This window comes from Monodelphis domestica, chromosome 1 (assembly GCF_027887165.1).
Source record: "Monodelphis domestica isolate mMonDom1 chromosome 1, mMonDom1.pri, whole genome shotgun sequence".
Lineage (NCBI taxonomy): Eukaryota > Metazoa > Chordata > Mammalia > Didelphimorphia > Didelphidae > Monodelphis > Monodelphis domestica.
Genome location: NC_077227.1, coordinates 623,989,485 through 624,008,754, shown reverse-complemented (window position 1 = coordinate 624,008,754; position 19,270 = coordinate 623,989,485). Strand labels below are relative to the sequence as shown.

The 19,270-nt window shown below is 43.9% G+C and overlaps 1 protein-coding gene across 3 annotated transcripts in view; it reads right to left on the bottom strand.

Moving 5' to 3' along the window:
* The window catches only part of JAG1 (jagged canonical Notch ligand 1), a 39,346-nt gene extending 26,217 nt beyond the window's left edge, over positions 1-13,129 (bottom strand). The window contains exons 1-3 of one of the 3 annotated variants that reach the window (XM_016427768.2): positions 12,588-13,129; positions 11,467-11,772; positions 857-908 (exon numbers count right to left, since the gene is read on the bottom strand). In XM_016427768.2, the coding sequence (XP_016283254.1) occupies positions 857-908; positions 11,467-11,772; positions 12,588-12,665 (436 nt within the window). In that variant the 5' untranslated portion in view covers positions 12,666-13,129. Of the gene's footprint in view, positions 1-856; positions 909-9,780; positions 10,295-10,398; positions 10,904-11,466; positions 11,773-12,587 lie in introns of those variants that run through there. The other 2 variants (XM_007476685.3, XM_056813885.1) reach the window with 2 other exon arrangements.
* Positions 13,130-19,270: the final 6,141 nt, after the last annotated feature.

Here is a 19,270-nt window from a genome sequence, read left to right as displayed (position 1 = left end):
ATTTACAAAAATTATTATCCCCATTTTACAGATAAGTCTCAGAGTTGTTATAGGATTTGCCAGGAAATGCAATAGTGCACCAAGAGCTCTATTCTGACTATATAAGATATACTTTCTTAAAAGTTTCACTTAGCTGGGAGATTTTCACTGTGTAAGTAGTCATTCAAGAATGAAAGCAGTATTTAAATACAATTAGACAGAGGATGCTGCTGTAATTGTAAAGTACTATCATTTTTGGCCAAAAACATGAAAACTTTACCTGCTTTGAGGAGAGCTTTTGTATTGATCAAGGCCTTATGTAGAGAGGGAGGGATAATTAGGAACTCTTTCAAAGAATAAAGGAATGGAGAGTCTGTGGAAATGTCACTTAAGATCTTTGCCATCCTCAAGGGATCTTGCTGTACACTGAGATAACTCTGAAATTACTAATTTACTTGGTGTTTTAAAACCTAGTTCTCCTTTTGAAGACTACCCTTTCTAAGGACAGAAGAAATTTTTCAAGATCAAGCTGAAAACAGTTAGTGAAATATCTTTCAGATACTAGGGTAAAGGGTAAGTAGGTTTATCATACTTTATAGGTCCAAGTAATAATTTCATGAAAAGTGATATATGACCAATTTTTCATTAATGTGATCTTTTAAAAAAGTTAAAAGAATCCCCCCACCCCCCTGCTACAGTTGCTACAGTGTCATCCAAGCTCAGGACAGGAGAAATAGGAGTAAAGGCAGGGGAACAGGTTAGCCAGAGAGAGTGCATCTGAGGGAAGATTGGGAATGGCACTTTTGGTCTGAAAGTGGATTCTGTGGATTTCTGCAGGTGATCTTGGTGAGAGGTTTATAGAACATGTAATACTTACTATTGGTGTCATTGCTGTAATCCCAAGCTTCCACGAGGAGAGTGTAGGATCTCTGTAAAACAGACAAAAGAATCAATGTAGTGACTCCAATGGGAAAGGGGGGTAGGGGGGAGGAAGATTGACCAAGTTTCATATAATCCTGCCTCTTTCCCACAAATGCCAATTATAAGGAGAAAGCTCACCTGAAAAAAAAATGGCATTCATAATCAGTTTGGATTGTGTCTGTTTTAAATTTAAACTAAGCAACAGATTTTTCCCAAAGACAAACTCTCCTAACCCCTTAAGCTACCTTATCCAGCCTGATAAACAGGACCTTTCACCTTCCTGAGCTTATTATTGTCATCACTAATGCATCTCCTGGGCTTAATCAGGAAATGCCACCTTGCTATAGACTGACACTTGGAATATAGTTTTCCCAAATGTGCTGGGCTCTAACCATAGCACATAAGAAAAGCAGACAATGAATTTATTCTAAGTTAACCAGGTATTTGCCCAGAGAGGGGGAAAAAAATCCGCACACAGTGAAAAGTAAGGGGCATTGCTAAGATTACACACTGAACCCTGACTGGGCAATCTCTAGAGACCTTTTTTCCTTTTCAGCACCCCTTTGAAAGCTGTGTCTGTGCTAGACCATCACTGCTCCCACAAGTATCAAGTAACTAAAGGAAAGAACTGATGAATCTTGGAACTAAGAGGGGAGGGGTTGGTGGAAAAGAGAGACTTTGTGAAACAAAGCCTGCAATGGCAAGGGGGGGGGGGGGGTGTGGTAGAGAGGGGGAGGTGAATACGAGGGAAAAACCCAGGAGAAAACGGTAAACTTATGGGTCACATTAATAGATGAAACTATCTGTCAATGGAATCTAACATTCTAATAATAATTGTGAGCATCCACCAACTAGACAGACTCCTTGGAAACTGGCAATGTGCCAACTATTATATGGAACGTACCTTTTATCTCTGGGGGGGGGGGAAGAGAGAGAGAGAGAGAAAGAGAGAGAGAGAGAGAGAGAGAGAGAGAGAGAGAGAGAGAGAGAGAGAGAGAGAGAGAGAGAGAGAGAGAGAGAGAGAGAGAGAGAGAGAGAGAGAGAGAGAGAGAGAGAGAGAGAAAAGAAAGGAAAGATTTTATCAGTTCATTAGCAAATTCCCACCTTTACTTCAACCTGGTTAAATCTTCACTTGTGATTCCACTATAAAGCCAGTCACAAAACTCCAGGCTTAAATAAACTTTCTTCTATTTTGGTACCAGGGAAGTGTGTGTGTGTGTATTTGGAGGGATGAAGGGGAGAAGAATTTTAAATTCTCTGAATCATAGATACTTGCTTATTTACTTAACACATACTTGCTCTGCCCTAGTTAGATATCAACCGTTTGTGATACTGGAATATATCAATTAAATATTATGTTACTAGAAACAAACAATGATTTAAGTAGGAAAAGTAAACACCTGTAAGGCGTAGGCAGAAAGCTAACTTCAAGACTTAAAGTAGGCCTTATTTCTCACGACATGACACAGCATGTAGTCTTTTGAATGGAAATCTATTTAGTGATAGGCATTGCCTTGGAATATGGCCTAAATATGTTTCATATTCAAAGCTGACTGGGATTCCATTTCCTTCACTGATAACTGTGGGAAAATGCTTAGAAAAGTAAGCAAAGCAGGGCAAGCTGAGACATGGCCTCACCTCTTGTGTTGTGGCTATCAGTCAAGACTATTTGTTGTTGTTGTTAATATTTTATTAGTGAAAGTTACACCTTATTTAAAGCCTCTTAAAATTTCTTGGGATTTCCTACAGATCACAGGACTCTTTTCACAGAGCAGTAACAATCTGCTATTTCGAAAGTCAACTAAGGAAAAGGTCCAAGTCTGAAAAATAAAATGAAGGCACCACATTGGCTTGTGCTGTAATTAAGTCCTCCATTTGCTGGCAGTGTGGCTTGCTACCTGTGCCCTTCACCTTCTCATCAACAATGTGGATGTAATTAATCCTCTGATTAAAGGCAATGATACTAAAAGTTTTGACAGCCTTGCACAAGCTTTAAAAATTAGATCCTCAGCAAAAGAAAATTTTAAGCCAAAAAAATAGATAGGAATTCATAGAGGCAGTGGTTCTCTTTGCAGCCATTAATATTCAAAGCTGTTTTCCTTCAGGTCTTGCATAAGTCCTTGGAAGATCAAGTACTTTAGTCTCCCAAGCTTTTCCGAGTTAAAGGAGTGAGTTCTCAAGAGTTGTTTACCAACACCTCCTCACCCTGAGGGAAAGGAAGGGCAAAAAAAATCTTTGTGGTGAACATCCCCAAATACCAGACTGGAGAATTTTTCAAGCAAATGGCTAAATTTTGTATCTGTGTGACTATACTCTGTGTATATGAATATGTGTGTATCTATCTATTTTTTCTGCCTTTATTTTCACTACTTTTATCCTATTCTTATCTTACTGACATTTAATGATTACAGTTAAATTTGGGCCTTTGAGGAATCCCAGAATCTGAAAGAAGGGGTGCTGGGTTCCTTTGTTTTATGACCCCACTCTTCCTTCCACTCTTCCTCCAGAGGACAGGCCATCCATTCCTCCATCTTTACCCTCTCCACAATCCTTCCAAATGGCTATTCCCAGAGCATAGGGCTACCCAGGCCACTCTCCTACTCTAGCAGGTCTGACTCCCTACTGTTCCATGGAATAAAACCCCAACTTTTGTTTGGTATTTTTAACATCCCTCACCATCTGTCTCCAACTTATCTTTCTAGACTGATTTCATTTCATTCCACTTCACTCATGAATGCTGCCCTCCAGCCATTTCTGGCTTCTCAAGCACACTATTCCTAACCCATATCTATGTGCCAGGCAGCGGCTGCCCCCATCCCTGCAGCTGTGGAGCCCAGAAGTCCTGGCTCCCTTCTCAGGTCACCTCTTAGCCTAGGTGTCTCCTTCTCCCTCTCTCTCCAGGGCTTGGTGCTCTCCCCTTTCCACATCACCTGAATGTATTCACCATGACTTTCTGTGAAAATGTTTCCCCCCTCCCCAAGGAAGGGGATAATTTTTAGGGCTCCATCTTTGAGCACCATGCCTGGCACATAGTAGGCATTTGACAACTATTTGCTGGACTGATCACACACACATATTAAGACAGAACAAAATCACCATCTCAGATTACTCCCATCAGAGAAATGTGTCTGCTGGAAAGGTATGTTTTTCTCCCAAGGTCCATCCCAGCTATTCAGGTATAAAGCAAGTTTTGAGTAACCTATGCACTTCATGGGGTATGGGAACTGCCGCCCCCCCCCCCCCCCTATAGATCAACAACTAAGATATCTTAGGAATGACAGCTCAGGCCAAGGAAGTTTGATTTTTCCCATGCCCACCCCTGACCTTTGCCCATCCCCAAATATACATTTGGACACAAAAATTCCAGATCAACTACCTTATTCCATCAAAGCAAGGTCCTGGGCCACAAATCAGCAGTGAACTATGATAAAGTCACACCCAATTAGCCACTGTAAATCTGATCTGGACCAGAAAGCTGAGATTCTAAGAGACCAAGGCAGATTTTAAAAGAAACATCCAACAAGTAGTATGTAAATGTTCAAACCATAGAGGTTTAATGAATACCCAGGGGGAAAAGGGGGAGAAGCCACCCTACCCTTAAATACCTCTCTTTAAAGCTATCAAAAGAGCACTACTTGCAGCTGAATACCAAGTCCAACAGTTAGAGGGGTCATTCTCATAAAATTCAGGAATTTTAGAACAGCCCCCCCTCCTCAAAGCACAGTAACTATTTGCAGGATCATCAGCCAAGAGAAGTTTTCTAAACAATTGGAGTTTTCCCCTCTTGGAAGGCCCCATCCCCCCACCCCCCCAGCCAAAATGGGCCAGTGCAGAACTTTAAAATATTCAATTGTGGTTCTGTCTTACAAGGATTTCCCTCTCCCTTCCCTCCAAATTCAACCAAAGGTTACTGAGTGCCCCCCCCCCATTATCCAGGAACAATAGCCTGAGGGCAACGCTGGGGTCCTTTACAGTATTCTGAATAGGTTTGCAAAGTGAATGATTATCACCTCTTGCAGAATGTAGCAGGAATGGGGGGGGTGGCACATGGGTTAGACACCTACTAGGTGAAGAGAGAGGAGCTAGAGCTCCGATGGAGGGAATTCCCCCCTCCTTCCTTCATGAGACACAGGAACAAAAAGGGCTTAGAGCAAAGGCCAGCTGGACCCTTCCCCAGGAAGGCCCACTAAGTCACTCTTCTCTGGTCCAGCCCCTGCACGCTCCTGGATGCTGGACATGGGACTATGGACAAGGAATATTTAGATGTCACAAAGTTACATTTTCTTGGCACTGATAGAGGTAATCACCTCATTGACACTGGGGGAAGGGGGGGGGGGGTGCCACCAAAAAAAAAAAAAAGGAATTATATTAAGTGCTGTTAGGAGCCATTTCCTCTCAGCAGCCCCAGACAAAACAAAGCTGTAGTCAAGAACTTCAAGGCAGCTGCCCCCCACTCCCACCCCTTGCCAAAATGATGAACACGAAATGTCCCGATACTGCGGGCTTGCTGTAGCCAATAAAACCAGGCCAGGCTCTGATCTAGCAAGCCTGTTAGAATAATGAGCATCCTGTGAATACCTAATGGGTTGGAGCTGCCATTGTGTGAAGTCAGTCCACAGTTTGTCTGGGAGCTGGGCTCTGCTGAGTCTACTGCAGCTTCCTGTTGCTTGTCCTGTATTAGCATTATTTTTGGATGGGCCCCATTATGTTCTGTAATCCTCCCTGCAGTCAATACGACCAAGCTATTGTTCTTGGTTAATATTAGCCAGCATTGCTTCGGTCTGGGTGGCCTAGCATGCATTAACCCAACAATGCCTCAAAGATTTCAAATCCATTCCACCCCCCACCCCCCCTTATTTTAACCTATAGCATACATCTCCAATTTTAAATAGACTTTGGTGGTAGAGAAGTGATTTCAGCTGTGGTGTGCCGGACGTCTCATTAGAACTTTATCTGGTGACAAAGTTATTTTCCCACGAAACCGTACCACAGCAGACCCCCAGAAGCCATCCTTTCTTATAGGCTCCTAAAAAATGGCTATACTTATTCCTATCATTACCCCTACCTGTTTCAAAAGCATCCCACTGATAATTAAATGCACCAGTTACAAAAGGGTGGCAAGGTTAATAGATAGAATACCTAGAAGCTAGCCAAGCACAACACTCAGGTTCACACGGAGCAAGCCTGGACAAGAAGCCCTTCTACTTATTTACCAAAAGTGCATAAAAACTGGGTTGAGCTGGTAGAGGACTCGGAATGTTTGACTATTTACAGACCACTTTAACCACTTCTAGCCACATTTTAAAATTTCTTCTCTCCATCATACCAGTAATGAATGTCATTTACATTGTAAAAACAAGGGCCACAGGGCTTCAGAGGCCACCAGTAACTGGACACCAGAGGCCAGGCCACAACAAGGCTTCTCTGGGCCCTCACTCAAGGCCCAGGTGCATTATTTCTAAATCCTGACTTTTCCATAATCATGTGTCCTTCCTCCAGAGAGGCCAAGGATCACCTAACTGTCCTTCTAGAGGCATTCAATTGGTATTCTGCGCAACTCCAGAAAACTGATGTTAGTCCTATTTATGGGCCATATTTAATTAATGAGCTCAACCCATATTTCCAAGGAATGTCATTCCATATATTGGGAAGCTGAGACAACCTGGTAGAGTCAAATAAGGTACTAAGATTCCTAACAAGGGCAATTCATTCACAAAACTAAATCTTCCCAAATTGATTTTATGCACATCCAGGGGATTAAGCGGATCATTAGATTAGTTATACTTTCTCCCAAATTGAGACTAATCTTTAAAGCTTAAATATAACCAAATTCTAGACATACCATGATTGTCCAATAAATGTCCTGCACCATCATTGCCCATGCATCCTTTTCTCAGCCCTCTGTTTGCATTCCTGCTTTAGAATCAAAAGGGTGTGTGTGTGTGTGTGTGTGTGTGTGTGTGTGTGTGTGTGTAAACCCTTGTTGCCTTGGCTACTTTTTTGATAACTTTTTTCCCATGCTAAACTCTTTCCCTTTGCCCTTCTGTTGGGGAAAGTCTTAAAGACATTACCATTACCATTGGGTATAAAGCTTTCCAGTACTGGATACATTTAAGTGCTTCTAGTTAATCTGAACTTTCAGTAGTTTGTGCATTTAAGTAGCAATCACTGGTTGGTCCTTTAAATACATATTCTTTGCACACTTCATTTTGTAGAATTTTTTTTTAATTCCCTGGTGAATACTGCCTGTGTGGTTGGTGGGTTGTAAATTCATTTAATTGATTGGAGGTTTGAATAAGTTGCTAGGAAACAGGGCAACAGACCTACAGGAAGGAAAAGAGTGAACAGGGAAAGCTGCACCTGAGCTAGCAAGAGAAGAAACAGAGTAAATGCAATTGCCTTAAAAATGAATGAATTTGGTAACTCCTTCTCCAGACACCTTAGTTCAAGCCACTTCAGCAGGTAGGGTGATCAGTGACTTTCTTTTTCATTATTTCCCTGAAGCCTATGGCTGTTTTCAAAGGGGGGAAAAACAACAACCACCCTACTTGTTCCCACTTGTGTTTTTAAAGGTAGCTTGTTTGGGCAAAGTATGTTTTACATCTCTATGTATGTAAAGTATCTTGCCAGGAGCAAGCACATGCCCCATGTTTGTATGCATTGTATTAATTTGAATACATCCCCAGGAAACACTTGACCTGTTTCTGGGAGATGTGAGCTGAAATCCAAAAGGAATGCTACAGAAACTTCAGGTTATGTGCATACAAGGTACAGACAGAACATCTGGGGAATAAATCAAGGTGTGGAAAGGGGGTAAAATTACTTTAAGATTAAAATTTTGGCAGTGTACATTTCTACCTAAAGGTCTCCAGAGGGTAGTAGTTGGGTCATTCACCAAATAAGCAAAAAGCAGGTCAGAGTTGGCAGCCTCATTGGTACACATAGCTCATATTTCAAATGATTTATGCTTTACTATTAAGTTGATATTTGCAATTGTTTTAAATACTGGGTCAATGTTATCACTATCCACTAAGGTGTTTGGTCAGGCAAGAGAGACTTAACTGTACCTGTGGGAAAACTTAAATTAAAAACAATTCTAAAGTTTTTATGTTGATCTCTTCCTTGGGCCAAGAAAGCTTAGCCTTATAACTGAATGTTTTTCATCAATACAATTTAACTTGTTACTTTTCTAGAGACCTAAAATAAGTTTTTAGGACCTGTAGAGGGAATTATAGGATCACAGCATCTTGAAAGGCCATCTAGTCTAGCCCATCCCCTAAATTTTAAAGTTAGAAAGGTTACAAATGGCAGTGCTAATATTTGAAACAGAATCAGTCTTCTAATTCCACATTAGCCATCTGTTCCAGTGCATCCTACTGCCTTTCCAATAGATTTTCTAAATAAGCAGTCACTAACTGGGGACCAGCATCATTGGGGAAGGGGGGGGGGCACTTTAATAAGGTTGATTGGTTACAAAATAATTCCTCATCTTCTTGTTTGAATAAAGGGCATTATTGGAAGATACAGTCTCCCTTTTCCAAAATCATAAGCCTATTTCTCAAAAAAAAAAGTTTACAATAAGGGCATAAAGCTAATGCCTTAAAAAATAATAAAACTATGAAATGGGGTCAGGGTCATCCAAGCCAAGTAAATGTAACAAAATACTGATGGTAGGCAGGCAGGCAGGCAGGCAAACTTTTAGTGGGCTTAATATATTAACATTGGAATGTGTTTTGTATTTCATATCTTCCTAAATCACTTCCACCTCTTCCTCTCCAGCATTAGAAAACCCTTGTTTGATCAAGGTCATTATCTGAGTGCAATGCCTGCACTTGCAGAACTTATTGGGCTGGAAGAACAACTAAGTCAGACTTCTTGGAACTTCAAAGTTTGCATTTCATACCCTGACCATGTTCCCCCTAGCCCAGATTTTCAAGGCCATCCTTCAAATCCAAAGTCTATTTTATGATTATTTAATTACCAGGTTAGGTGAATGATTAAGCACCTTTTGTTTCAACACGAATATAAACATCTTGCTAACCACCCTTGGAGATTTTAAGGGAAACTACCAAACTTTACACTTTCAAGTTATGCTGAAGGAAAAATAAGCCTCAAATTTCCCACTTCCAACATCAAACAAGGTTATTAAACATGAAACTTAAAGTCTGTCAAGATATTTATGATAGCAGGTAACCGTAACCCTTATTGTCTTGGAACAACAACAAATGTCCTGTTAAAAAATGAATCATTTTTATATCACATATTTTACATCATGAATCACATCCTACACCCCTGCCATGTCTGATGTCTAGTCCTCCCATTTCTATCAAGAAGGGCTAGTTTACTATTCCCAAATTTTGATAAATAAGCTATACAATGAAGTTAGGTTCTCCTCATCAACCATAAAGCCCTCTCCACCATCTCAAACCAACCTCACATGACTTTCGCCCCACTTCAGGATGGGGAAGGGGGAAGAGGCCTCGGAGCCCTCCCATCCAACCCAGGCCAGGTTCAAGGGCGGCTAGTGACCCGCCAAGGTCTAAAGAAGGTTCTCTTAGCAGGCAAAGCCACTCTAAACTCCCGAGTTTGGAAAATGAGTGTTCGGTTCAAGTGCTGCTCAGAGACTTTTCTTTTTGAAAGTGGGGGAAAATAGGAGGCCCTCTAGCAGAAGCTGCCCTTCCAAAATGCCGGATCCCAGGGCAGGGGCTGCCCTGCGGACTTTGGCAGAACTTCAAATGCCACAGGTTTTTAGAGAAGTCTTTCTCCCTTGGATGGCAGATTTGATAAGTTTTATCTCCTTTCAAGCACACACCCCGGTGAGGGAGGCCCACGAGGGTCCCAACAGAGAACACTCTTGTTAGCTACCCTTTGTCACGGTACCTCCCGAAAATGCGGACTTGATTCCTGTCCCAGCACTCTACAGAGGCGGAAGTACACCACCCTCTCCAGGGTTCGGGGAGCGGAGAGAAATCACAGCCTGCGACTCTTGGAGACCACAGGTAGGCGGCAGCAGAGGGCACGGATTCGAGAGCACATGGCTGAATGCATTCTTCCCAGGAACGGAATCCACCCACCCTTTCGTAGGGCAGACCCACGGCTTTGCAGCCCTTCCATTGGTGCCCGGCAGGTCCGTCCCTGCCCCTGGACAGCAGTAACTCCCCCCATCCTTCCTCTTAAAATCCAAAGTTCCTCATCTCACGGCAGTTTCTGGAGATTTCGGCATGCCCCCGAGAGAGGATGCATCCCACTAATTTTCTCCGAGTCTGGCTATTGTACGAGGGTCCACCTCGATTATAGATTCCTTTACGGGGCGGGGGAAAGCTGCAAAGGACGGCCATCTAATTATGCACTTTTGCACTGGACAGGACGCCCCAATATTAGTGGGCAGTACGCAAGTCCCCCGGAGAGGCCTTTATTTAAAAAGGGGGTAATGGGCAAGCCTCCCCTCCCCACCCTCAAAATAGAAATAAAAATTGGTTCGGGGCTGCAGACTCTTACTAGGCCGGGTCACTTCCCCGGGAGCCGAGTCTCCTGGGTATGGAAGAAGGCGGAGGCTCTCTTGGCGGTTCCTCGCAGTGCCTCCCAGAGCACATGGTTCCAGACTCCACCTCCTCCTCTCTGCGGTCTGCACTTAGCAGGGAAGTTTGCAAAACACAGCTGTTCCAAGGAGCCAGGGAACCGCTGAAAACGAAGCCACACCGCGGAGAGAGGAGAGAAAGGGGCACGGGACGAGGGTGGGAAAAATGCACACCCTTCCTACCCCCTCCCAAAGCAAACAAAAAGCCTTTCCGATTCCCACGGGTCTCCCCACCACTGGCAGCTGCAAAGTAACTTAAACGGGGTGACGACGATCCTCGAGCCCCAAGCCGAGCGTTGACAACTTGGTCCTTGCAGGGAAGTCTCCCTCTAGAGAAGCGGGAAACAGGCTACCTCTCTACAGCCTTCTCCTACCCGCCTCTCCTCCAATGAGGACACACCCCACCCGCTCACGGAAAAGGGGAGGGTGCCAATTTGGATGGCGTTCACATGCGATAACTGCATTTTCCCTCCTCTGGTACACTAGATTTAATTTTTTTTTTAAACACGACACATTTATAATGAACTCCTGACCTCTTATTTCCTCAGGGGCGGGGTGCGGGAGGGGAGAGAGAAAGGAGTTAGATAGAGCGCGCCACCGAGACCTAATTCCAGCAGGCTCTCTAAGTGCACATTTTAAAGTGATCCCTTCTGCACACCTGATGCAGGAGATTTTTTCATCGTGCTCATAAGATCACAGTGCAAACCAGCCAAGTTTGCACACTCAGGAAACAAGCAAGACAGTTGCACGGTTATAAATCTACCTTCCAAAAGCCCTGGCCAGCAGCCCGCTCCTGCTCGCCGCCGCGTTCTGCGGGGATTTGGAGCTTTCCATAACTCCCGTGGGGATTTCCGCGAATCTTTCAGCAAAGATTTCACCACCCCCACTTCCCAAAGGGGAGTTTAAAGAGAACACACGCTCAGGGACAGAGACCTTTAAATGCCGCTCGCTAGGGAAACGCAAACAGCAAGAAAGAACTTGGGACTCACCGGCCAGGCGAAACTGAAAGGGAGAACAATCCGGTATCTTTCGCTATTCCGATTTAATTTCAAATTAAAGGTATTCCCTCCGATGACAGGAGTAGATCCCGATCCAAAGCTGCAGGGCCCCCCAGCAGTGACCCGGGACTGATACTCCTTCAGGCAAACTTTAAAGTAAGTATCACACTCGTCTCTGGTGCATTTTCTATCCTCTGGATTTCGGGAGCCATCGCAGCAATTCCCATTCTGCAATTCCCCATTCAGGTTTTGCATAGATAAGATCTCCAATTCGAACTGTCCAGATGCGGAGGACACCTGTTAAGTCCCCCCCAGAAAAAAGAGTTTCGAAAAAGTTATCTTAGGCTATTTTTTAATTGGAGGGGGTGGAGGGATGAAGGGAAGGAGGAGATAGAAACCCCATCCCATTGACTAGACATGCAACAGTAAAATTCATTGTGACAACTGTGAAAATACGTTTCCCAGTTAAAAAAAAAAAAGGTTAAGAAATTGAGTACGCTATTTTAAAAAAATCCACCAACAACTATGAAATGAAATTCAAGAGATTGTTTTCCCCAGCCTGGAGACGGAGGGAAAAAAAAAAACAACTTAAAAGGGCAGGGATTTGTTAGCGCTAGACAAACGTCAAACCAAGAAGGCATTAACAGAACACAAGCTGAGAAACAAAATCTTGAGCAAGAGGGAGGGCAGAGCAGAAGTGCCGCCGGACCTACTAAGGCAAAACCAAGCCAAGTCCCCAGTGCAGGAGAACCACATCTGAAAAAGAAACCACCCAAAGGGGAGAAGAGTTTAAATATCTAGGCATAGTATAGGTGTATACATATATAAATAAAATGTGTGTATGTGTATTCCTGAAAGGACAGAAGTAGGTGAGAGGAAAACGAAGAGGCACAAGCAGCAATCACAGAAGTCCAAGGTGCAAACAGTTTTATTGCCCACTCTTGAGAAAGTGACTAACTCAGTGTGTGTGTGTGTATGTGGGGGGGGGTTGTGGGGGGGGAGGGAGAAAGCTAGGAAGAACGCCGGCTCACCAAGGAAAAATCAAGGCCACAACACACATATGCACACAAACTCCTAACATTCTAGTATAGGACAGAGGGAGTGCAACGTACCTTTACTCGCAAACATAGCAGAGCGATGATCAGACTTAAAGAGCACTCAGTCCGGACGGCTGCCCGTGGTAAAAGCATCGCCTTCCCTTAACCTCTGCTGCCGGTCGCGGAGACACTGAACGCTGCTGCTGGGGCCGCCGCGTCCCGGCTAAAATACTCCACCGATTGGAGCATGCACGACTGGAAAACAACACCACTTTTCAAAAGCCTTTTCAATAGCGTCCAGGTCCTGAATGCAAAAGAGCCCAGCCTCCTTTTATTATTCTGATTTCTTCTTCGTCTTTTTTTTTCTTGCTTTCTCCCCCCTCCTCCTCCTCTTCTTCCTCCTCTCTGGCTGCTCTCTTTTATTATTATGATTATTCGCAGCCTTTTATTCCCTTTCAGATCAGCTGCAGGGAAAGGGGGGGAGGGAGGGAGGGAAGGAAGGGGAAAAAAAAGCCACCGCTTCCTCGCAGGTAACACAATAACACGCGCCTGCACCACGCTCGCGTTCCAGCCCGGCTCACACAGTGAAGGAGCCTGAGAGACTTACTAATTCTATCCGACCGCGGGGGGAAGGCGCATGCGCTTAATATTAATATTCATGAGGGGGCGTGTTTCTCCTGGGACCTCCTGGGCACGCCCCCTCCCCCTCCTCCCTTTCTCCCAGGCTAGGAAGGACCAAGGGGCTTACAGCCGCCTCAAGATCCTTAGTAGGGTCCAGAAGGAAGGGGAAAGAGCGTGGAGAGGTGCTGTAGGGGCGAGACACACTTAAGTGGGGCGATAAAATAAGAAACAAGTGAGATTTGATGGAAAAGATGGGGAGGGGTTACTGCTGGAATTGGGACCGAGGGGGAGGGAGAGTGGACTAATTAGGAATGTGTGTAGAAGTGTGTATATGTGAATGCCTTCGCGTTCGTCCCTCCCCTTAGCCTTGGCAAACTTCTTCCCTTAGGATCCGCGTGGTGGTGGGGGCGTGACATGTGATCCCACGCGTGGGCAAAGCTTGGAACGAGCCTACAGGGGCGGGTAAAATGAGCCGGGGGGGGGGGGGCACGTGGCGCCTTCAGGTGTGTAAAGCAAAAGAGGAAGAAGGGAGGAGACGGATGCATGTGTGTCTAGAGCCCCGGCACTGGCAAGGGCTTGAATTTCGGTTTTTCCCCCGTGGTGACGCCGGGCGGGTGGGAAGAACAGTCGGCCGGGGCTTCACACGGCCAAAGCTGGAAAGCTTCCTCCTTCTCTTCCCTCCCTCCCCCCTTCATGCGTCAATTGCGGCTTCTCCCCAGGAGGAGGAGAAGGAGGGACCTCCAATTAGCCCCGCGCGCTCCCTCGGAGCGAGCCGCGGAGCCCGAGCTTGCAACGGCGCGGGCTTCCTGCGGTCCGCCGAGAGGCTGGGGCGACTGGCCGGCGGAGATGACCCAGGCAGCCCCCTTTGCCTGGAATTTTCAAAAAACATTACCGAGCGTCTGCGATTTTCGGAGTGGGAGTCTAGGTCCTACTGTCAGTTCCGCCGTCGCCGCGTCTTCCCCAGCAATGGGATAGGAGTTTGCAAAGCCTCTCTCTGCTCGCTAGCTCCCTCCCTCCCAAAGAGCCCTGAAGCGCAAGGGTGTGGGGGGAGGTGGAGACCTAAGTAAAGGAGACCAAGTGCCTCCCCTCCCCCTCTGCTGCGATCGTGGGGGCGACCTGGGAAGGGCGAGTGGGTTAGACTATTCTTAGACGTCGCTTCCTGGGCTTTCCCTTCCAGTTCTCCAGACAGGCTCCGCTGCCCAGGAGGGCGGGCAGCTTTGTTTCAGCAATGCGGGTATTGCACCTGTAGGCGGCCTCCAAACTATTCAGGAGGTGGCAAATCCTACAGATGGCAAGTCACTAGAAGCCCCAAAGGAAAGGGTCTGACCCACCCATCCAGAACTAGCGGTCGGACTGCACTCTAGGGTTTTGCTGGGATTCATGGGTGAATGGAGGGATTTTATTTTTGACTTATTTGTCCACAATGTGGTCATTAATAGCAATTCTAAGGCTTGTCCAGCTTTTAAGGGAAATTGTGTGACGTTTCCATTTCTCTGCGAAAGTAGGAGACAGTCTGAAAGGGGATACTCTTTTCCTGCCCCCAACAATTATAAAATTGTTATTTTGTTTTGTTTTGTTTTGGAGGAGTTCCGATGTCAGGAGTAAGTCATGGCTCATTTCCAGCAAAGGCAAGAAGTTTAGGAGCTTGGTCATTTTTTGGAGGGGTTGGGGAGGTTTAAAAACAAGACATCAGGGGGCAACTGGGCCTAGAGACAGAAGATCCTGAGTTCATATGTGAACTCAGACATGTCCTAGCCGTGTGACCCTGGGCAAGTCACTTAATCCTGCCTAGCCCTCACTGCTCTTCTGCCTTGGAACCAATACACAGTATTGATTCCAAGATGAAAGGTAAGGGTTTTAAAAAAACAAAACAAAACAAAACACCAAGATATCTTCCTAGCTGATTCTCCTTTGCTTTCTCAGGGTGGCTTCAACTCCTGAAATAAGTGGATGGAGCTTTTAGTGAAAAAAGAGAAAATAATCTTTAGCCCCTAAACCTAGAAAAGTGATAGTTTGTTGTATGGCAGTTAGATCAATAGGATTAATTTAGAATTATGTCATTTTGTGTAAAATTCAAAATGTCCAAAAAAAGTTTCAGTTCTCTCTTCCCCTCCCACTCCATGCATACACACACACACACACACACACACACACACACACACACACACACACACAAATCTTAGCCTATTATATTCAGTACTGGAGAGAAAATTGAAGCTTAGAATTTGAGAGATGACAACTAAATAGGAATGAATTTAGAAACAATTAGCAGCGACTTCTCTGGCATTGGTGAGGTGGAGAAACTTCACCAATTCTCTTGGGAGAAGGAGAGTTCTTCCAGACCCCAGTCACTGCCCCTTGTTTTCCAAGACTGTTTCCAGACAGGTTCGTTTTCAGTAAATAGTCTCTGACCAAGTGAACACTTCTCAATGTTTCTCAGAACCAAGGCAAGGCTCCCCTGAACAGTGCAGAAATTGCTTTTACTCTCAATTGTATCCATCTGTATTCCCTGATCTCATTTACAGTTTTCTTACTGATATTCACAGAAAGCAGGCTCCTTACTCCCACCTCCTCCTGTTGGGCTAAGGACACCAGGCATTTTTTCACTCATACCTTTTTGTTTTGTTATTGTAGAGACTTCCTAGGAAACAGCAGAACATACACTTCCTCACTCTCCCCCTCCCCCCCATGAGAAAAGAGCAAGATCCGCCCCCCCATTTTGACCGAGTTTAGGGTTAAAGCGATCTCTTTGTATCACTATTAAGACCCATGTTCTATTGAGATTCCACACACACCCCAGATTCAGATTTCATGCCCTCTAGCATGTCAGGATGCCCTGCCTGGGCCTGCCACCTTCCACACCTCAGGGTGGTACCCACAGAGTTGGCCTTTCAGCCGAATACCCAAGAGAACATCTCACCGGCTCGCAGAGAGCTGCCCATGCACGGCTGGCAGGGGCTCCCTCTGGCAGGCTCTGCTGCAAGTCCAAACTGGTTTCTAGTCAATGAGTTGAGTTCTTCTGACCAGTCCTATGACAGAACATTGATTCCTGAGAGCTGCAGCTACCTGATGGAGGCCAACCGCGATCAGTGCCCGGGTGTCAAAGGGGAAACATCCTTAAGAGAGTCTCATATTTCCAGAGGACACTGGGTCCCTCCTGGGCGGTGTTCCAGGGCTCCTGAAGGAAAGGGGAAGAAAGGATGAGCCTAGCAATGGGTTGGAGGAAATTGCACTTGGGAATATCTTCCTCCCCTTCATTGAAATTTAAACAAGTCCTCCCAGAAAGACTTGTGTTTTGTTGTTGTTGTTGTTGTTTTTTCTTAAACCACCAAAGGTCACGAGCAGAAAAAAAGTATGGTGGCTCAATTGCTGTTCCCTCTTTCCTGTCTTGAATAAGGAGGTGAGTTCTGTTCCTCCAGTGCTGAAGAATGGGGAGCCACTGCTCCTTATAGAGGATCCCTTTGGCTGTCCTGAGAGTCTCATGCAAAGGAAGAAGCTCTTCTATTCCCCCATTGCCTCTACTTTAAGGGTTTTGAACCTTTTGTTAAAGGACCAGGACCCCTTGCCAGATTGGTGATAACAAATGAACCACCTTCTCAGAATAGTTTTTTTTTTTAATTTTTGGAGAATTTTATTAATTCATTTTGTTGTTGGTTACATTAAAATCCCCAGATATCTTCCTCCCTCCATCCCCCCATTGCACTAGAGAAGGCATCATTTGACCCTCACCCTCAAAAAATGTACATATAAACTATGTCTAGGGGGCAGATGGGTATCTCAGTGCATTGAGAGCCAGGCCTAGAGACTGGAAGTCCTGGGTTCAAATTTAGCTTCAGATACTTCCTAGCTGTGTGACCCTGGAAAGTCATTTAACCTCCATTGCCTAGCTCTTTCCACTCTTCTGCCTTGGAGCCAATACACAGTATTGATTCTAAGACAGAAGGTAAAAGTTTAAATAAATAATTAATTAAATAAACAAACTAGGTCTATCATCTTTCTATTTGTCAGTTCTTTCTCTGGGGGTGGACATTCTCAGAAGAAAGTCTTTAAATGCATAAAATAAAATCCAAAGGATCACAAAGGAAATCCATTATATTGAAATAAAAAATCAAGTGTATATATTTTTAAAGTTCACAGATTAGGAACCTCATCCAATTCCTTTATTTTGATAGTGATAATTTATTTTTAGAAAAATCTACGAAGGATTTTCCCAACAATCACCTTGAATTTGACAGGTAACATAAATAACTCTTTTTACAGATGGGGAAACAGGCAGAGGTTAAGTGATTTTCCCCCAGGGTCACAGGTATGGTAATTGATTAAAGAAGATGAGGTCAGGATGACAGAGGAAACATCCTCATTTTGTTTTAGGAAAATACAGATCATGGATCAGCTCTGTCTTTGCAGAAGAATCAAAACAGTTGCAGTTATGGAATCAGAAAAGAAGACCTGGCAAGTCTGTCAGATCTTTAATTCTCCCATGTTGGCCCAAGGAGGCAGATATCTTTAGGTGGGCAGGTCAGAATGGGAAAAAGTAGGATTGGTGTGTTCCACTTGTTTCCTACTCCTCCTCCCTTTCCTCATCTCAAAGAATTCAGCAGGAAAATTTCTATGGCCAAGAAATTAAACATAAAAAATCAAGACATTCAAAGTAATAGTTCCCTAGGCAACCATAAGTAGGCCACAAATTTATACATTTATACATTAAAGCACAAGTTTAGTAGATTAAGTACTAAAAAAAACAAAACAAAACAAAACAAAAAAAACCTTTCATGTACACAAGGGGACTGAATTAATTTTCCTTGGAAACCAGATCTCTGAATTTTCAATAATACTTTGGCATTAACCTATTTTTTTAAAGTTATTTTGCTCTTGTATTGAATTCAGTTATTTATGATTGCTTTTCTTTCTATTTCAATGAGTTATGATGTAGCTTGGGGCAGCTTTATGTTTGGGGGGGAGGGGAATCATAGAATCATATTTTTGTATCCTGTGGGACAAAACTTTTGCAGAAAATGTCTCAAAAAGCTAGGATCCAGTGAGTAATGATCAGGTGCCTCTGGGATAAAATCATCATTCTACTTTGGATATCCCTTGGTCCTTGGGTTAAAACAAAAAAAGCTTCAATTTCTCAACAGTTCATCAGGCTAAAATGAAATCTGTTTGTCTTATCAAAAAATAGTCTTGGTGAAAAAATGCATATCTTTTAACCTTGGACTTGCAATGATAATTCTTGTTTACATAGTACTTTAAGGTTTACAGTGTCCTTTCCTTACAGCAGCCCTGCCGTTTTGTCATAGAATTATAAATTAAAAGCTATAAAGAACCTAAGAAGTGAATTAGGCCCCTTATTTTACAGATGAAGAAACTGAGGCTGAGAATTTAAATGACTAGCTGAAGGATGCCTAAGTAGTAAGTGGCAAGTTCTCTAACTCCAGATTTAGCATTCTTTCCATTATATAATGATTATGAATTATTATTGTTCCTATTTTAAAGACAAGGCAACTGAGACTCCAGTTAAATTACTTGAATTCTGAGTCACATAGCTAGTTAGAGCAGAATGGAACCCAAGTTTCCAGAAGTCTATTGTTTTCTCCATGATCACGCTATTTCCCTAAATTGATATATACCCTTTCCCAAATCCCTTCCAAATGTTTTGCTTCCGTTTTATGATGCTGACACTCATCTATGGATGCACAAGTCATAGAAGGTCCAAGGACAATTCAGGGATATTAACAGTACCTTTGTGATTGAGGTACTAGTTGATAATTCTATTGAGCCGCATGCATCTTCCACCAAATGAGTCCTTTGACACAGCCGACTGATCTAAACATAGCCAGTGATTTTCTATAATTACTAAGTGTGACTGAATTCTTGCAAGACTTTTCATCGCCTAAAAGACTTTGGAAATTACACTTCCAGAGCTAGTTAGAATTTAGAAGCCAATACACAATTACAGTGTCATGGTATCTCTTCATTTCCCTTGCACTGAGCCTAATAAAAAGAAAAGATTCATTTTGGATTGTAAATTGGCAATTTAAGAGAGAAGAAGCAGATAATGGGGGTGTGGAGGGGGGGGGGCAGTTACAATGCATACAAAAGCGACACCAGAGAAACAAAACTGAAGGTGACAGTAT